Source organism: Monodelphis domestica, chromosome 2 (genome assembly GCF_027887165.1).
Source record: "Monodelphis domestica isolate mMonDom1 chromosome 2, mMonDom1.pri, whole genome shotgun sequence".
Classification (NCBI taxonomy): domain Eukaryota; kingdom Metazoa; phylum Chordata; class Mammalia; order Didelphimorphia; family Didelphidae; genus Monodelphis; species Monodelphis domestica.
The window spans coordinates 499,401,195-499,422,207 of record NC_077228.1 but is presented as its reverse complement, the minus strand read 5'-3'; the positions used below and the strand labels follow the sequence as shown (position 1 = coordinate 499,422,207).

At 39.4% G+C, this 21,013-nt stretch overlaps 1 protein-coding gene across 1 annotated transcript; it reads right to left on the bottom strand.

The window, feature by feature from the left end:
* Positions 1-9,192: 9,192 nt before the first annotated feature.
* On the bottom strand, positions 9,193-14,484 carry LOC107651025 (C-C motif chemokine 4-like). Its single transcript, XM_056819439.1, has 3 exons — positions 14,269-14,484; positions 12,723-12,849; positions 9,193-9,372 (listed from the first exon to the last, which is right to left on the bottom strand). The coding sequence occupies exons 1-3, from the start codon at positions 14,336-14,338 to the stop codon at positions 9,273-9,275; spliced, it is 297 nt and encodes a 98-aa protein (XP_056675417.1). The 5' UTR covers positions 14,339-14,484; the 3' UTR covers positions 9,193-9,272.
* Between the last annotated feature and the right edge of the window lie 6,529 nt (positions 14,485-21,013).

The window sequence follows — 21,013 nt, the reverse complement described above, 5'->3', positions numbered from 1 at the left end:
AATTCATACATTCTCCATTTATTCTCTCACTCCACTCTTACCTCACTAGCCTCTCTCTGAAACATGGGTGCCATCTAGAATGAACATTTCATTGAGGTTTAAAAAGATGATTGTATAATTGTTTAAAAATAAAATCACTCATTCCTTTAGAGTTAAACTTCACACAGGCTCTTTCTAGTTCTCTTCAGCTTCTTGTCTTATAGACACCATGGCTTTAACCACATAGATCAGAGACCCAATGATTGTCATGAAGACCCAGCTTATAGCCAGAACTCAGACTAGCTGTTTGACCTTGGGCAAGTCACTTAACCCTGTTTGCCTCCATTTCCTCATCTATAAAATGACCTAGAGAAGGAAATGACAAACCTCTCCAATACCTTTGCCTAGAAAATCCCAAATGGGGTCACAAAGAATCAGACATGAGTGAAATGACTGAACAACAATCCCCATTTTCATTCTATCACACAGAGAGGTCTTGGGCATTCTCTGAGAAGGACCAGACTCACTGGGCAAGATGAGAGAAGTTTTGCCACATCATAAGGGAACTGGAGGACTTGATTGGCATGTAGAAAAGCCAGGGTGACTTCTGTCCTTCCCTCAGGGCTGGGAGATCTTTAGCAAGTTACTTGCCCTCTCTGTTCCCCAAGCTGTGAAATAGGGATGATCCTCCTGGTCTCATTTCAGGATTGCCAGGAGTTCACTGAAGATAAGCCTGTATAGGGCAGGGTTTAAATGTCTGCTGGCAGTGGGAAACAGGGTACCACCTGACTTGGAGAGTGGTTATTGTCATTGGAAGGAGTGCTCCCATCAATGAAATTATATACTCAAGGAAAGGGGTTCAGGGGTTATATTGATACCTTTACGGCAGTTTTAAAGCTCATTCACATCTCATTTAGTCCTTATAACAACCTTATGAGATAACCTGGGTAGCTAAGTGGTGCAATGGAAAGAGTGCTGAGACTGAACTCAGGAAGTTTTGAGTTCAAATCTAGAATCAGATGCTCATTAGTTGGGCAAGTTACTTAACCCTGTTTACCTCAGCTTCTTCATCTTGTTAAAATTTTTGTGGTTTGACTGAATTATTATATTGGTGGTTTTATTAGGTGGTCACCAGGGATTTAATTTCTAAATCCCAAAATGAATTACTAAAGTAAAATGTAATTTATGATAGTTTTATTGACAATAGAGGGAAGATATTAAGAAATGAGAGAGAGAGAGAGAGAAAGAGAGAGAGAGAGAGAGAGAGAGAGAGAGAGAGAGAGAGAGAGAGAAAACTCCGGCTTCCTCTGAGCCAGGTAGAAATTCTAAGGCTCTAATCAGGGAAAAAAGTCTCAAGACACTGGGCCTTTCTGGGTGTGGGGGGTTGTAAATGGAGGTTTACCCCTCTGAGAAAGGCAGGATTACTAATTCAGCCTTTCATTCACCAACGGTGACCATCTAAAAGGAAAGTAGTTTGAAGTCTCCTTCACGAGCTCCTCCAGGGATGCTGTTCCACAGCCAAGTTGAGTGTTGGTCTTCCAGTCTCTCCTCCTAGTGAGTGTTCTTTGATAACTTGAATCGAATATATCCCTTCTTCTGGCCTCTGGTCCTCTTTTTAAAGATCATTTTCTCTTGTATTACCTCCCCTAAATTTCACATCTACCAATCACAGCAGATGCTCCTCTCCAGGACTGCCCACTCTTTAGTTCACACCTTCTTTGGTTAGATTATACCTTTTTTGGTTACTTAACACCTTTTTTGGTTAGTTCACCTTTTGTAGTTTGTTAACACCTTTTTGTAGTTAAAATGGGTAGATATACTTCAAATACTGAGTAACCACCTTTTGGAGATTAAAATCTAAAAATAGATTGTGGATTATAATTTAATCTTCACAATAAAGGAAGAGCTAAGTATCTTCATTGTTACAATCAGGAGATAGCTAAATCCAATCTTCACAATCTGTAAAATGAGAAGGAAATGGCAAACCACTATAATATCTTTGCCAAGAAAACCCCAAATGGAGTCATGCAGAATTACATATAACTGAAATGACTTAACAATAAAAAAATGAGGTTAGCCGGTCCAAGGGATTATTTTCCTCCTTTTACAGATGAGAAAAATCGAGATGTAGTGACTTGTTTAAGGTCCCTCAACTTGTAAGTAGTAGTGTGATTCAAACTCAGGTTCTTTGATTCTAAATCTAATTGGATTCCTTGTTTCCAAATATGGTGGAAACAGGTTGGACTGGGAGAAAAGGTCCTTTGGAACATACAGTCCAGTATTGTATAGTTCTCTCGTCATGACAAATGTCTCCATCTGACTTGATCTTTCCTGCATCCAGTTGGAGGAACTGTTCTCTCTCCACCCCAAGTAGGGGACTAAGCATTTATTAGACACCTACTATGTGTCAGGCACTGAGCTGATCTCACTGTAGTCACACCAACCAATAAGTCAATAAACATTCCTTAAGTGCCTAGTATGGAGTCACCAAGAGTCAGACAAGATTGAAAAAAAAAATGCATCAGTCATTGGGCCAAGTGCTAGAGATAACAAAGAAAGGCCAAAGACAGATCCTTGCAAAGCTTGTGATTTAATGGATGAGACAACATGTAAGCAGTGATGTGATACATAGCATATAAATTGGGAATAATTATAGAGAGAAGGTAGCAGAAATAAGGAGGATCCAGGAAAAAGCTGCCATAGAAGGTGAGATTTTAGCTAGGATTTAAAGGAAGTCAGGAGGCATTCTAGGTATGGGAGACAGTCAGCACAAACACCTGGATTTGGAAGATAGCTTGTCTTGTTCAAGGAATTAGTGTCATTGGATTAAAATGTGTGTGTGTATATGTGTGAGACAGAGACACACACACACAGACAGAAAGACAGACTGAGACAGAGAAAGAGAGAGAGACAGAGAAAGAGAGAAAGAGACAGATAGAGAGAGAAAGAGAGAGGGAATAGGGAAGTTAGGAAGAGGGGAAAGTCTGGAGTAGGAAAGATAATTCAGTTTTGGACATGTAGAATTCAAACTAGTACTTTCCCCAAAACCAAGGAAATGGGTTTAGCTATCCCAAGGGGAGCACTCTATATTGTTTGGTATATCGGTATATAGTTTCTTATGTAGACCTCTGATTTCTATTTTGCTTCGGTTTGGAATAACCTTTCTTTGCCATTATCTCTGTATGTTCATTGCCCTCCAAAATTGACAAAATTATCAGAAGTTAGATAATATTATATCTCCTAGACAAATAATATTTAAGGGAGCAAATGTATTTCTAGTCCAAATTGGATCCCTTTTTTTGAGGAGAGTTGAGTGGCCTCTTGCCCCAACCTTTTCCTTCTTTCCCCTTTGATTTTAGTTTGGTTTTTCGTGTTTCCAGGACCTAGTATATCATCTCACACACATATTCTTTTTTCATTTGAAGTTTTATTTTTATTGTCACACGAAACCGACTTCCATGTTGTTCAATGTTGTAAGAACACACTCATACATAACCAAAACCCCAAAATAAAACCAAAAATACACTGACATGAAAGATGACTCCCAACAGTTCTGTCTCTGGAGGTGGATACATTCGCTGTCATAAGTCTTTCAGGATTTCAGATCATTGCATTGCTTTTCACAGATGATCATTGCACCCATATATATTCTTAGTACATACTTGTTGACTGATTTCTCTATTCCTACCCTCTCATTCATTTAACTCCCATTAGCTCTCATTTCCTCTTTGCTTCTGGCCATCACACCCCAGCTCCCTTGCCCCTCTAGAAGAAGAATTGGTCACTAATTGTCCTTTCTCCTTTCATGCACCTGTCTGAACTCAGGCAAAACATTTCTCAAAGCCTTGATTTCCTTATCTGTAAAACAGAGGTATGATAGTGTCTCTCACTTACTTTGTAAGCTCATGCAGAAAAGGCAAATAAATGTGGGCTCCTTTCCCAGACAATGCATAGAATACCAACTCTGAGGGTAGGGATTGTTCTTAGACACTTGCAGAATGCTTGTCACATTGTGGACACTTCCTAAATGCTTGTTGATTTGTCGAGTTTTGTCTTGCTTTTTTCAATGGGTTGAGGAGGGTGGAGGGGGAGAGAGAATTTGTAACTAAGGATAAAATTGAATAAAAAATGAATAAATAAATGTTTTGTGAATGATGGAATGAACAAATGGACAAATAAATGACAAAGTTGGCTTTATGGTTACTCTGAGCAGATCAGATCAACAAAGACCAAATTATGAGCATGATCAGATAGATGAAGAAAATCGGGAAGTTCCAACTGATGGAATTCCTTGGAAGAGATGAACTTGGCTTCCTTCCACCCCCCACTCTTTCCTTCCCAAAGAATTTTTTGAGCTCAGGGAGTAAGCAGGAGAACCTTGGTCAATATGGATATCCATGGGGTACTCTCTTGTTCTCTGTCTTCTCAGTCCTTTTCCTATTTTATCTTATTTTAAATCTAGAATTCTCCCATCATAAAGCCAAAAAAGATTTGAGTTGGATAAGCCATCAAGTCACCCTCTTCTCATTTTTCTGGAGGAGGAAAGTGCTAGAGCAGTGTTGGGAATGGCTCAAGGCTACCCAGCTCAAAGATAGACTTGAAATCCAGGCTTCCTGAGGGCTACAAATAGAACTAGCAGCAGTGAATGAAAGCAGAAAGTGATAACTTTAATGAAGGGGCAAGTTTCTTAACCTTTGTCACTATCCCAAAGAAAAGGAGGATGCCTCAGAGAGAAAGGAGTTCATCCTCATCAGAGGTCTTCAAGCAAAGGCTGGAGGGGTTGGAGAGGAAGGAAGGAAGGAAAGAAGGGAGAAAGAGAGAAAGAGAAGGGAGGGGGCAAAGATAGGAGTGCTATGGGGGTACAGGGTCCCCTGGACACCCCAAGTCTCTAGAGAAATCCCAGGGCAAAAGAGCATGTGAGGAATTTCCCAATCCCGGGTCCCCTGGAGTGCGGGCACTGATGCAACTAAAGGGACAAACTGCATGATGAAAGGATTTTTTGAGAGACATTTCCTTCTGTTTTAGGAGCATTTCCCCTAGTGTTCTGATGAGAGTTGTTAGTACTTCCAAACATCACCAGATTTTCTGAGATATATAACTCACCTTCCTTTATGATTAAGGCTCTATATGTCACAATCAATGTATATCTGTGCTTTTACCCCAGATACCAAGACAGTTATCATGGGAATGCCACCTGGTCACATGGTCTCTGTTCCTTTAAGGTATAAAAATCCTGGACTCCTTCTATGCAGTGACAGTCAGGCAGTTTTATTGCCTAAGGAATTCTGGTATAGCAGAAAGGGTGCTAGATCTGGTCAGATGATCTGGGTTCAAATCCCAGCTCTCTACTTATTGCCTGAGTAACTTTGAAAAAAAAATCACTTTTTACTTCTCTGAGTCCTAATGTCCTATGTAAACCCTGGCTGGGGGGGTTTGGAGATCATGGCTTCTTAACCTTTTGTGTCATGGACTCCTTTGGCCCAAGAGTGTTTTGAAGCAAACTCAAGAGAGCTGATTGTTAAATTTTCAGTGTGATCATTTATACCTGAGAAATCTGGCAATGCTCCAAATCAGGGCTTGGTTTATTGTTTTATTAATTGTCTAGATTCCAGAAAATGGTGGAAAAATGTTAAAAAGTCCCAGACTAAACATAAAAATGTGTTATGTATTTTAAGAGAACTAATTTATCAGTTATCAGCACACCCCTGCTTTTGGCAACTTGATGAAGCCTATGGACTCCTTAAAATAATGTTTTTAAATGCATAAAATAAAATAATAGGATTACAAAGTAAACTAATTATAGCTAAAAGTAGTTATGAAGATAGTTGAAAAAAATAAATTCATGAACCCCAGATTAAGAACCTCTGGGTCAAATGATCTTAAAGATTTCTTACGATTCTAGTAAGATCCTATGGTCCATTCACATCCTCTTGGTCAAACACAAACATTTCCTCCCCACCCCCAGGGGTAGAAAAAGAGATATTCTTCTCTCTGTGAAATGGTACCTATCAGAAGACCTTCCCATTCATTTCCTTATATACCACATTCTATCTCTGACCTTTGTGATTTTACACAGGCTGTTCTCCCATGCCTGGAATTCTCTTTGTCCTCATTTCATCATCTTGGAATCTCCAAACTTCCTTCAACTTTAAACTCAAATATCACCCCCATTCAAGAGAATTTTGACTCCCCCAGTTGTTCATGTCCCTTCCACAAAATTACTTTGTTCATATTTTGAATGTTTCTAGGATTTACTTATCTGATTCTACATTGTATCTCCCAGTATTATGTAGGCTCCTTGAGAGCAGGGATTATACTGTTTTTGACTCTGTGTCTTCAGCATCGAGCACAGTGCCTAGCACAGATTCAATGATTAATAAATGCTGATAGACCGATTGGTTTCCAGTTTCAGTGGCAGAATGTTACAGCCTGACAATTGCTGACCACCCCAACAAAATTCCATTTTATTTTGAATAAGTCCCCAAATCTGAGCAATGTGACATCTGTGACCCTTCTACCTCCCCAAGGAGGGAATGGGAGAATTCAAGCCCTGCTTGATTTTTGTATTTTTCTTTAGACACTTTTGATTGTTTTGGTGTGTCAGTTTGCATTGACATGGTTGTAGTTATCATATATATTGTTTTCTTAACGCTATCTTCTTCAATCATCATCAGTTCCATATAGATCTTTTTCATGATTCTCTGTATTCATCATATACATAATTTCTTATGCCATTATAATATATATTGGAATATGTTATATATTTCAATATAATATATTCCATTATACTCATGTACCACAATGTTTTAGTCATTCCTAAATTAATGCCATATATTTTTTTCCCAAATCTTTGCTATCCCAAAAAGTACTGATATAAGTATTTTGGGGCATATGGAGACTTTCTTCTTATTGATGGCTTTCATGGGATATACTGATGCACTATTAGCTGCTTTTTGTAAGACTAAAAACATTATCAGCCTTTCTAGATATGGCAATGAAATCTAACAGAAAGAGAAAGAAAAATCAATTCCATAAACTACAGAATAAATAAACTACTTGGGGGTCTACTTACTGAGACATGCAAAGTAAATATATAAACAAAACAATGAAGCACTTTCTAGAAATAGAGGAAGACAAATAATAGTAGAGATATTAATTGCTTATGGTTGGATCATGCCAACATATGGAGAATTGTAATAATACCTAATTTAGTTATTGGTCTACTTCTTTGCCTACTTTTTGGAACCAGACACAAGAATAAAAGTCATTTATAAGGGCAAAATTATTTTATAGTAGAGCTTGTTTGTATTATAGTAAAGAACAGGAAAAAAGCGTTGTTACCTATCATCTTCAGAATGTTAAATTATGGAATGTGAATATAAGAGAATATTATGGTTTCATAAACATTATAAAAGATATGGATTTAGAGAATTATGGAAAGAATTCTATGAAATTCAGAGATGAGTGAGCAGAACCAGGAAAATGATTTATTCAATGACTTCAATAATATAGAGGAAAACAACTTTGAAAGAATTTGAAAGCATGCTTTAATCAATTCAATGATCATTTACCACTCTAGAAACTAGAGATGATGAAGGATGCTTTCCAAATCTCAACAATGAGGTAATACACTAGAAGTATAGAATAAAACATATACATTTTTATGTGTATATACACAAACCTAGCCTATATAAACCCAGAGTCTTTATTTAAGTTTATTATTCTTGAGTGAAAAAGGGGAATAAACTGGAGACAAGGAGACCAGTTAGGAATTACTACAAATTTTCAGGAGAAAGGGCATGAGGGCTTGAACTTCGAAAGTGACAGTGGAAGTGGAAATGAGAAGGTACCTGTGAGTGATAACGAAGAGCTAGAATCATTAGACATTTCCAGATGATTGAATATGGGGAAGAGTCAGAGATGATATCAAGGCTTCAAAACTGGTGTCTTGGAGAATTAAGTCATCAATAATAGGAAAGGTTGAGAAGCAGGGTTTCTAGGAGAAGATAATTAATTTATCACTGATAAAATTAAAGTCTTGAATTAGATAGCATCTTTCTGCAACTCAAAAATCTTGAGTCAATTTTTTTCCCTCTACTATTTGTAGCTCTTAAAATATAAATAAAGACAAAGACATTTGTTAGTAAATATTTTGTGGAAAGGTAAAAATTTGCCACAGATTGTCAGTTGGGCATTTGGATGAACAAATATCTAAATCTCTACTCTGTAGAAGTCACTAGTGATAAAGATACATTGTTGAGGTCTGCTCGACATATCATTTGTGGGTCAACAAACTAGGATGAGAAAAATGATTCTGGAATTACAGAAGGGCCAAGCTGACAGACTGACAGATGGACATGCAGATATCTTATTGCTGACCAGTGACAAAGTTAAATGATTTGGGGTACACACTTTATAGAGAAAATGACATAGGCTAAGGGGTTAGGTAAGCCTTTTGCAGGGACATGGTTAGTAATGATTTACAAGATGGAGACAATGGATTTAGATTACCTCAGTAGTTCTGAACAGAATTTTCTATAGGTCATAATTCAATATGTCAATGTGTAACCACCTAACAAAATTTTTTATAGAATCATTGCACCAATGATTTCTTGGAAGAACATCTAGTATTTGGGAATGTATTTGGATTAAGTTCTCATGCTGGGGAGAGGGGAGCTATGTGTCTGACTATTTCTAGGTCATGGCTATGATTTTACTGGGGCCTATTCTCATTACTGGGGGTTACAACACATAAAAATATAGTACTTGTTCCCAAGGAGCTTACATTCTACCAAGAAACTCTGTTACAGATCAGACTTTCTGAAGTGTCTGATAATGGAAATTTAGAGACAGACAGGACAGTGAAAAAGTCAGGATATGAGAGTGAAGAGAAACTTTAAAAATATTTTAAGTTCATCTTTTGTCTTTGCCTATTTTGTCTAGTGAAAAAAAAGCCATCCTATTTAGAACTAGTCTTGCTAGGTTAATGAGTGTTGCTAGGGAGTGTGAGACATTGGAGGTAGTCTTGGTAATCAAGTAGACTTTTACTCATTGGTAACAGGAACACGGTCAGTTTAGCCTTGGCATTGGATGAGAATTCTGGGTTGAAGAGGCACATAGAGCAGAAGCCACCTAGGTTGAAGTGAATCCAAAGCAGTAGAAAGGACAATGAAGACTGAAGGGAAGAAGGCAATCAAGAGCTCATAAGACAGCTTTATTTTTAGAAATCATTTTTATTTTTTAGGTAGAGAAAGTTGAGTGCTTTTGTAGAGATGTTCCAGGTAGGAGTAGCATTATTCAGTCCTTATTTTCTGTTTCAGAAGTAAGATGTACCTTTGTACCCACTCATATTTGGGGTTGGCACAGATCTGGCGACCTTTACTGGTGAGGAAGCTAGAGTGCAAGAAGCAGAAGAAAGGATAATAAATTTAGCACCAGGATTCCCTTCCCCAAGAGAGCTCACAGGTCTTACTACTTTCCATGACTATCATCTCTATGCAAAACTTTGAAGACCCTCCCTTAATCTTCAGAGAGCATAGTGTATAAAATGCTGGACAGAGAATTAGGAAGAACTATGTTCAAATTATGCTTTAGATACCTATGAGTCATGCGACCCTAGGGAAGTGACTCAACCTCTTTTAGCCTCAGTTTCCTCAACTGTAAAATGGGGAGAACCCACTTCCCAAATTCCCAAATTCCCAAATAATTATTAAATTAGAAGACATATGTAAATCATTTTGTAAACCTTAGAGAGCTACATAAATGCTAATTATCATTATCATCATTATCATATTTCTTTAAAGACTCCATGGGTGTCTTCTCAGAAAACCCTCTGGTCTTTATTTCCTCTGCTCCCACATCCTTCTCTTTCCAATGGGAGAGGCTCCTATGGGGAGTTGAGAAGCAGCTATAGAAGGAGGAAGAGGGTTGGATTTGAATGACAGAGGACCTCCTTTAAAATCCAAGCTATGATTCTTACTCTTTGAGTGACCTTGGGCAAGTTGAACTGTTTGGTTCTCTATCTCCATCTATAAATTGTTTCTTCTGTAAAATGAGGGAGTGGGGCAACATGGCTTTTAAGGTCCATTTTTATTCTAGATCAAGGATTCTCTGCAGAAACCATAGGAGATCCTACCCAGCTCTTTTTTTCTCTCTAATATCCAGTATTATCACCAGCCCCAATGCCCCTGAATGCAATAAATCACAAGCCCTGAGGCACAATAAGGAGAGAGAATTTTATCCAGGATGCATGCATATCACTTGTATCCTTTCTGTAACCCTTTTTGATTCTAATGCCTTGCCTCTGTTGATTATTTCCCATTTATTGTATAAATAGCTTCTTTATACATATTTATTTGCATGAATATTAAAATTATATCTTGCTCTGATCTCTTGGACCTCAGTCAGTCTAGCAGATTTTATAGGGAGGCAGTACAAAGGGGTAATAGCAGGAACTTTAGATAGCAAAGAGGGAACTTGAAAGTCATGTACAAACTGTTTCAAAGATCAAAAGTGCATAATTTAAAATTTTGTCATTGTCCTGGAGCAGTTAGGTGGCATAATAGATGGAGCATCAGCTCTGGAGTCAGAAGACTTGATTTCGAAGGTGGTCTCAGACACCAGCTATTTGCTTCAATTTCCTTATTTGCCAAATGAGTTGGAGAAGGAAATGGTAAACTACTCTAGCATCTTTGCCAAGAAAATCCAAAATGAGAGTCATGAAAAGTTAGACAACTAAAATGACTGAATAGCCATAATGAATCATGTAATAACTAAAATTCACATCCTAGCTACCTGATCCCAATCAGGGGGAAACCACTTCCATGGTTTCAAGGTTCTGATCATTTGATATATCAATTCTAGATAAAATTCAGACCTCCATATTCCAAACAAGTAGAAAGTCAAAAAGGTGTTGATAATGTTGAGATCTAACTTTGAAATTTTCTTGATAACTTTGAGATGATTTGGCTATGTCAAGGAAATAACCCCAATTTGGAGCAGGTAGAACTTGCTCTGTTTCCCTAAAAAGCCTATAAGAAAGGGATCAGCTAGGTGACTCAATGGACTGAGAGTCAGTCCTAGAAATGAGGAGGTCTTGAGTTCAAATTTGATCTCCAACACTTCCTAGCTCTGTGGACCCTAGCCAAGTCACTACCCTTAGTGCCTAGCCCTTACCATTCTTCTGCCTTGGAACCAATACATAGTATTGATTCTAAGTTGGAAGGGAAGGGTTTTTTTCTTTTTAAGCCTATGAGAAAGAATGAGACCCAACTCTTGCTCTTCAAGCCTTCTTCCCTCTCTATTGGTTCCATGTTGTTGAGTGCTCCCAACTCTCCTCTACATTGACTGCTTCTGGATCTCTTTTACTCCTTCCCTCTGCCTGTCTGCTTTTTGCCCCGTATAGCCCCCTCTGTTATAATAGAGTATGATAGTCACCCCCTGTTTCTAGTTGCCTATTGTGGTCTTTCCTAGAGAACCAGGTGTGTCTGCTTCTAATTTTCCCTTTCCTTTCCTTTCCTTTCCTTTCCTTTCCTTTCCTTTCCTTTCCTTTCCTTTCCTTTCCTTTCTTTCCTTTCCTTTCCTTTCCTTTCCTTTCCTTTCTCCTTTCCTTTCCTTTCCTTTCCTTTCCTTTCCTTTCCTTTCCTTTCCCTTTCCTTTCCTTTCCTTTCCTTTCCTTTCCTTTCCTTTCCTTTCCTTTTCCTTTCCTTTCCCTTTCCTTTCCTTCCTTTCCTTCCCTTCCCTTTCCTTCCCTTTCCTTCCCTTTCCTTCCCTTTCCTTTCCTTTCCTTTCCTTTCCTTTCCTTTCCTTTCCTTTCCTTTCCTTTCCTTTCCTTTCCTTTCCTTTCCTTTCCTTTCCTTTCTTTCCTTTCCTTTCCTTTCCTTTCCTTTCCTTTCCTTTCCTTTCCTTTCCTTTCCTTTCCTTTCCTTTCCCTTCCCTTCCTTTCCTTCCCTTTCCTTTCCTTCCTTTCCTTTCCTTTCCTTTCCTTTCCTTTCCTTTCCTTTCCTTTCCTTTCCTTTCCTTTCCTTTCCTTTCCTTTCCTTTCCTTTCCTTTCCTTTCCTTTTCCTTTCCTTTCCTTTCCTTTCCTTTCCTTTCCTTTCCTTTCCTTTCCTTTCCTTTCCTTTCCTTTCCTTTCCTTTCCTTTCCTTTTCCTTTCCTTTTCTTTTCTTTTCTTTTCTTTTCTTTTCTTTTCTTTTCTTTTCTTTCTTTTCTTTTCTTTTCTTTTCTTTTCTTTTCTTTTCTTTTCTTTTCTTTTCTCCTTTCTGCTTTAGATTCAATACTGTGTATTAATTCCAAGGCAGAAAAGTGATAAGCGCTAGGCAATGGGAGTTAAGTGACTTGCCCAGGATCCCATAGCTGTCTGATGCCAGACATAGAACCCAGGACCTCCAGCCTCTAGGCCTGGCTCTCATCTACTGAGCCACCTAGCTGCCCCCTATCTCATAATTTCATAAATTAATGATTAATTCAGCTTGTTTGCCTCCCCCATAAGACTGTGAGCTTCTCAGACACAGGATCTATATTTTGTATTTCTTTGCAGCTCCAGCTCTTAGCACAGAGCCTGGCATATAGTAGGGGTTTAATAAATGCTTAATTGACTGAATGAATTAGCAAGGACTAAGTTCAGTTTTAGTCAACCTCCAGCTTCCCTGATGGTCTGCTCCTCTCTCTTGAATTCTCCCTTGCTCCTCCCTGAACTCTCAGTCTCCTTTTCCCCAGATGGAGGTGTGGAAGTGTCACTCACACGATGGCTGGCTTGAGGCACAGGCTGCTGGTCTCATAGAAGTCTACTATGAGGTGGTATGGGAGCCGGTGATGGGTATAAGAGTGGCAGCAGGAAGTTGGAATGTCATATCCAAGGCCTTTAGTTCCTGAGACAGACAGTAAAAGAGTCAATGGCTTTGCATTTCTTCTAGGAAAGAATTTGGAGGACCAAGACTCACACTTCCTCCCCCTCTTCCCCTTTTTTCCCCTCTACCTCCTTCATCTCCTCCCTTTGTCCTTAATTCTATTTCCCCTTTCTTCCTCTTCCTCTCCCAATAATTCTTCTTTTCCTTCTCTGGAGATTGGTCTAGGATGTCCTGGTAAAGGGGGATGGAGGTTCATCATGGAACATAACAAGATTAGGATAATTCCCCTTGTTAGAGGAGGGGCCATCACCCAGAAGAACCTTGAATATCATGTTTATTTAAATGGCAGCTATTTAAACGATTTCCCTAAGAATCCAGTCTATATGCTTTATTAAGAGAAGAAAGCTCCCAGTACTCTTGGTGTACTCCTCTAAAGGGAGGACATGGACAAGAATCATGAAGGACAGGCAAGCATGGATGGATTGTGGTTTTCCTTATTAGAATGTGTTCGTATTATTGAGATCACAGATTTATTGGAACATTGAATATATATTTAAAGTTTTACAGTTTATGAAGTTCTTTCACACAAAAACTTCCTGGTCATCTCATGTCATACCTCTGAATGCTTTGTTCTCCTTTCTTGTTTCCTAGCTTACCTCTACTCTATGTGCTGACTTCTCTCATTGGTATATAAGCTCCTTGGGGACAAGGACTATCTTCCTTACTTGTGTTTTCCCCAGCACTTAGCTTTTTCTTAGCACCTCAGCTCTCTCTCTCTCTCTCTCTCTCTCTCTCTCTCTCTCTCTCTCTCTCTCTCTCTCTCTCTCTCTCTCTCTCTCTCTCTGTCTCTCTGTCTCTCTCTCCATCTCTCTCTCCTTCCCTTCCTCCCTCCCCCCTCTTTTTCTCCTTTCTATCTTACCTCATTTAATTTTTCCCACAATGCAATGAGGTATGTAGTATAGGGAATTATTATTACTCCCATTTTACAGATGAAGAAGTTGAGGCTCAGAGTGACTTATCATGGTTACACAGCTATTAAGTGGTGGTGTTGGGCCTCAGATTCAGTTTTTGTCAGCCCAGAGGAACCTGAGTCTGGACCCAAGAGATTTGTATTCCTGGTAAGAGTTTCCAGGGATTATACACACCCACCTTGGGAAATATGCTTTGGAAAGTCCTCTCACATACCCTAGGGTGGGTTGGACCATCTCCTATCACTTTCCCTAGTCTAAAGAGGTGTGTTTAGAGGTGGACAAGAGGAAAAACTCTGCCTTCCCAGAATAGAGAGGAGGGAATCCCTTGAGGACCCTAATTTCAGAGCATCCCAGATGGTCTTGTCAGTGATGATTGTCACAGGTGCCTTGTTCATCATTAGCCCCTGACCATTCTTGTTTCTTTCTTCACAAAGATTTGGTCAAAAGGAAAGAAAATAATTAGACTTACCAAACTTAGATTCAAAGCAGAAACCAGGTACTGAAATGATGAGGATGAAAAGGATAGCCAGAGGGACCATGGTTCTTGGAGGCAGGAGGAGAGAACTTTCAGCCTCACCCTCAAAGCTCAGGATGCCTGTTCTGATGGCTCTGCAATGCAGGCTGGGACCTTCCTTTTCTTTATAATCAATGAATGGCTGAGAAGGAACAGGATAAAAAAAACTTTCTCAAACTAGCTAGGAACAAAATATGGTCCTTTGGAAGTACTGATGATGGCACAATTTTTCTGAAATAAGGGAAGTGAGATGGGAACAAACAAGGAAGTTAAGGACTTAAGTGATGACTCTGGATTTCTAGATCTGGACTGTAGGTCAAATCATGGGGGAATGTGTGTGTGTGTGTGTGTGTGTGTGTGTGTGTGTGTGTGTACCCTTTCCTCCATCTTTAACATTTTAATCTCCTCAAAATGAAATCTTCCTCAGGAGTGGGCCATAAATAAAGAGGGCTGAGGCAGGGGTGTGCTGGTAAGTGTGTAATAGCTGGATTTCCATAAAAATGTATGAAGGACATATTAAAAAATTCAATCTACCTTATTAATATTTTTTCTATATTTTCTTCAATTTGAACATTAAAAAAATAAAGCTCTAATTTACAGCACTTGCCAATTTTTGAAGGTATAAATACTCATACTCATTGGCTCACACGGTTGCCCAGAATTGCTGGTTCTGTCATATTACTGGCTGAGGGTGACAGTCTCAATTTGAGGAGCTTAAAATAATCTGGATGTACTCTGGGGCTATTCTAGTGGGAGGCAGAGAAGGGTATGGGGTTCTAGATGCACTTAAAGGTTTGAATCAAGAATTCCTGAGTTGTAATCTTCCTTCAGTTATGTATTAGCTGTGAATTGTGCACCAGTCACTTAGTCCCTCTCAGACTCAGTTTGCTCATCAGAAAAATGGGGATAATAGGAATACATCTTCCTTAGCTCATATGGTTCTTATGAGGGAGAATGAAAAGAGACAATGTACACAAAATGCTTTACCAACCTTAAAAAGCTGTATGAAAATCAGCTACTACTAGTGGTGGTGCTAGCCTAACCTGTGGTCTAAATTAGAAGGCAACATGGCATACTGTTAGTCTTGGTGAAGAACACAGGAATATCTACAAAGTTTATAGGTATTCCTTGCCAAGATGGAATAACCTCAGCCCAATTGATGCTCTTTTAAGAAGTAGGTGGGGGGACCAGCTAGGTGACTGTGGATTGAGAGTCCGGCCTGGACACTTCCTAGCTGTGTGACCCTGGGAAAGTCACTTAACCCCATTGCCTAGACCTTATTGCTCTTCCACCTTATAACACTATAGATTCTAAGATGGAAGGCAATTATGAGTTAAAAAAAGTAGATTGGAGCAACTGAGGTTGAGTGAAGGGAGAGAAAAGGAATGCTGGTTAGTTGAAAAAATTTAAATTAATATTTTAAAAAAGAGCAAGTATGTGCCAGACCTGCTTCTGCTGGCACACCTGCCATGCCTGGCAAATTTCTCATGGTGTGAATTCACAGTGATCTTGCATCTTAATTCTTCCTCTGATCTCTTTAGCTTGGCTCACTCTTTTAATTCCTTTTAGCCTTAGTATGGACATTTTCTGACCTCTGTTTGAGTTGATCCTTTAACAAACTCAGTATGTTCAAAACGACCAATGTATTCTGCACCTTGATCCTTGTGGATTTCCCATTTCCATCAAGGGCACCATTATCCTTCTAATCCTTCAGGTTTTTAACTTCAGAGTCATCCTGGAATTTTCTCTCTTTGTCACTCTGCATATCTGATCAGTTACCAAGTCTTATCAATTCAATGTCCACCCCAACTTTCAAAACCATTTTTCTTTCAGGAAACATTGCCACATTGAAAAGGATTTAATCTTTTTCACAATGCAATGAGGTATGTAGTATAAGGAAATATTATTACTCCCATTTTATAGATGAAGAAGTTGAGGCTCAGAGTGACTTATCATGGTTACACAGCTATTAAGTGGTGGTGTTGGGCCTCAGATTCAGTTTTTGTCAGCCCAGAGGAGCCTGAGTCTGGACCCAAGAGATTTGTATTCCTGGTAAGAGTTTCCAGGGATTATACACACCCACCTTGGGAAATATGCTTTGGAAAGTCCTCTCACATACCCTAGGGTGGGCTGGACCATCTCCTATCACTTTCCCTAGTCTAAAGAGGTATATTTAGAGGTGGACAAGAGGAAAAACTCTGCCTTCCCAGAATAGAGAGGAGGGAATCCCTTGAGGACCCCTAATTTCAGAGCATCCCAGATGGTCTTGTCAGTGATGATTGTCACAGGTGCCTTGTTCATCATTAGCCCCTGACATTCTTGTTTCTTTATTCCCAAAGATTTGGTCAAAAGGAAAGAAAATAATTAGACTTACCAAACTTAGATTCAAAGCAGAAACCAGGTACTGAAATGATGAGGATGAAAAGGATGATGATGATGATGATGAATGTGACCAGACCTTTGGTGACCAATGAAGGAACACAAGAAATTGATGAGAACATCCAGACCAGTCTTGCAGGGGATCAGGAACTGAAGTTTGACAGGTAGCTGAGAGGGAGGGAACAGATAAAGAGGAACACCACTTCCCTCCCAGGCAGAGCTATCTAGAGAAATGGAGTTGGATCTAATGTAAGTGTTGAAGTGTAAGAGAAAATCCCCTTCAATCTCTGTTTCCTATTTTCTTCTTTAGTTGATTGTATCTATGATCCCCTTTAGGATATTGAAGATATCTGGTTTCTCAATTAGTTAAAATATCTATTTATTAGATAAAGGGCTTAGTATAATAGGTTAGGAAAGAGGGAACAGGAAATCCCTGAACTATATTCCTCCTGTAGTTTCTTCAGGGGTTTGAAGCTCAAGTCTAGGGACTAAGTCTTAGATGATCTTAGTATCTTTGTAGGTTCAAGATGATTGTATTATTGGCACAGAGATATAGTTTTGAAAGAGTCTTCTGAAGGATAGGCTATTTATCCTTCCCCAAAGGGAAAAAAGTCTATCTAATCACTATGAAGATAGATGGTTAGTCTGGATCTCTTCTGTTCAACAAGGGATTTTTATCTAGATAAGCTTAGTGGAAATTGCTCCTTCCTCTTCTTGGCTCAAAAGGGAAGAAACTGGATCCTCAACTGCTCCTCTCCTTTTCTTAGCTGGAGGTTCCATTCCCATCCCCCGTTGACAGCCAGAGTTCTATCTCCTTTTTTCATGAGATAACACTGCAAATACAGTCCTTGCATTTCCTTCAATATTTCTCTCTTTCACAACTGGTTAAATTTCCTGCCCTTTTCCCTTCTTTCTCAAAGAATCAGTTGTTCCTAAACTCAAAGGAGTCAGCAGGAGACCCTATGGAAATGTGGGCCCCTATTGTACAGTTCCTTGCTTTCTTAAGTTTTACTCAAGATTTTCCTTTCTCTATGTCATTTTATATTTCTGGAGCTTGGATCTCATTCTCTAGAACATAGGATGTATAAGTGAGGAGGACCATTAGGGACCAAGTGGACATATTTTATAGATGAGAAAAATGTGTTGCAAAGAGGCTTGTGACTTGTTCAGGGTCACATGGGGAATTGAGAGCTGGGTCTAGAATCCAAATTTCCCAGCTCATAGGTTTCCTGGTTTTCTTTGGGGTAGCAGTAAGAGTAGCATGTGAGAGTCATGTAAGAGTGTGGCTTATTTAGACTTCAACGAGATTGAAGGTCACAAGAAGCAGTTCCAAGGCACTGAAATATAAAGGGGAAGTCTTTTTAGATATGAAGGAAACATTCCACATCCTGGAGAAGGTCTGAGGCTTGGATTACTCAACTGTATGTGATCAAGATCAGCAAAGACAATGACTTGGGGACACTATCTAGCTGACTTCCATACCTTTGTCCCCAGATGCTCATCTACATGAAGCTTACTTGGAATCTGGAAAGGGGATGGGTATTGTGAATACCCTGAAGGAATCCTATCCTGGCCCAAATGGCAAGTTTTGAGCAGGAAGGTCAAAATAGCAGTTCTATCCAGGGCAAAGCTGCCTCCTTCAATGTAACTCAAGAAGTCCAGGAGAAGGGAAGGAAAGAAGACATAGAGAAATCCCAGGACCCAGGGAATGGGTTGGAGTCTTGATTGTCCCCGAGTTCATCTTTGTTGCCAACTGAAGTATACTGTATGTTGCATTTCCTCATAGTAAAGAATTCTGTGACAAGATGAGGCTTGACTTCTCCCATCTGCTGTCTAGAGGTGACAAACCTCAGTGATGTGGCCCAAGATTTCTGCCAATTCTAGGCTAAGTGTGATTGCTCTTACTGAAAAGGTAAAGTAGTACTCTAACTGAAAACACAGTATCTCTAACCTAGTTGGAGGATGGAAGGGGTAGAGCCTGCCCCTTGAAGAGTGAGCCCATGGAGATCAGTAGATCACTATCTGTCAGAGATACCTCTGAAGAGGTCCTAGGACTGCTCAGATCAGTGTGGTGCCTGTGAGTTAACAATCAAATGACCTACTGGGCCACATTAGCAGCAGTTCTGCTGAGAAGACACATGACTTCCCTGGTTTATCCCAGCAACAACATCAGAGCCTGGGCATGATCTGGCTCAACAGTTGGGTGATCTACTTGGGGCAGGCCAGTAAGTGAACTAATCAATCCATCTGGCCGAGACACTGTGCCCTGGGAAGAATTTTCCTAGCTTAGCAACAGAGTGACTTGTCCATCATTAATATCCTGCCTTGTAGTGAACTTTCTGGAGGAAGATTATCAAGGTCCTACCATTCCAGAATTGCGAGTCGCGTTTGACACATGTATTCTCCATGTGTGCTTCACTGCCATTGTACTTTAATTTTGTGACTACTTTTTTCAGTTGTACCCCTTGCTGACTTTGGGTGGAAGAATGCTCCTCAGATTTGTTATGCTTTGTAAATTCTTCTTGGTGCCATCTGAATAAATGTCTTTTTAAAAAACTTTTTAAGTCTATTGGCTGATTAAGGTGAAATACAATTATAGGGACTTATTAGCTATTAGGTTAGGAGTAGTCACCCATAGGGTTACCTCTAGAACATGGGGTGGTTATTGCCCTTCTAGGGATACAACCTTTCAGAACCAGGATGAGTCAAGGAAGAGATCCTGGAGCTGATACTGCAGTTGCAAGGTGATGAATTCATGTTTGATACAAGGGACAAGATTCCTAACAGTTGGAGCTATCCCAAAGTGGAGGGGATATCTCATAGAGTGGTGAGTTCCTCCTTGATGAAGGTCTTAAAAACAAAGCTTTAGAACTTATTGGGAATGTCATAGAGTTGGCACTTTGTGGAGGAAGGTTTGGACAAGATGATCGCTGAGATCCCTTAAAATTCTCAGATATTGTAATTATGCACCAGAGAAAAAAATTGGAGATAATCAACCAAGTGAAGGCACTACTGTTCAGGGGGATTAGAAAAGGTTTCTTGCCAAAGGTAGGATTTTAGCTGGCACTTGAAGGAAGCCAGGAGGGTAAGAGATGGAGATGAGGAGGAAAAGAATACTAGGAATGAAGGACAGCCAGTGAAATGGGATAGATAGTGCTCCTTAGTGGATAGAGAGCCAGACCTAGAGATGGGAGGTCCTGGTTCAAATCTGGTCTCACTTACTTCTTGGCTGTGTGTGTGTGTGTGTGTGTGTGCATGTGCCCAGATGTGACCCTGAGCAAGTCACCTAACCTTCACTGTCTAGCCCATACCACACTTATGCCTTGGAACCAATACTTAACATTGATTCTAAAATAGAAAATAAGAATTAAAAAAAAAAAGAAAATGCATGAAATTGGGAGGAGGTCCTTCCAACTCTGAGCCTGGCTCTCCATCCACTGTACTCCTTAGCTGTGCCCTGGTTTCTCTAAAGGAGAAGAATCGCTCTTTACCTGTGCCTACTAGTTTAAAGAAATTCTGGCTCCCCCAAATAGTGAATAGAAAGCCAACTCATTTACCCAAGTAAAGAGCAGACAGAAGTCATAGAAATTATGAAGACTAAAATAGAGTACCTACCTTACGAGACTGTTGTGCCAAATGGGTTAACATGGGGTAAGTGCGTTGTAAACCCAAAGTGCTATATAAATGCTTGTTGTTCCTCCTCCTCCTCCTCCTCTTCCTAACTCCTGGTAGCTATTAAATAAAAGCTACCACTACTAGTACAACTAATGCTACTACCACAACCACTAGTACAACTGTGGTTACTACTACTACCACAAGCACTACTACTACCACTAATGCTATTACTACTACTACTACTAGTACACCTAATTCTACTATTACCACTAGTACAACTAATGCAACTACTACTACCACTAGTGTAACTAATGCTACTACTACCACTAATACAACTAATGCAACTACTACTACCACTATTACTATCACTAATACTACTACTACCACTAGTGTAACTAATGCTACTACTACCACTAATACAACTAATACTACCACTATAACTACCACTACTACTACTACTACCACTAGTGTAACTAATGTTACTATTACCACTAATACAACTAATGCAACTACTACTACCACTATTACTACCACTAATACTACTACTACCACTAGTATAACTAATGCTATTACTACCACTAATACAACTAATGCAACTACTACTACCACTAGTATAACTAACGCTATTACCACTAGTACAACTAATGCAACTACTACTACTACTAGTACTAATAGTACAATTAATTCTACTGCTAATACCATAAGT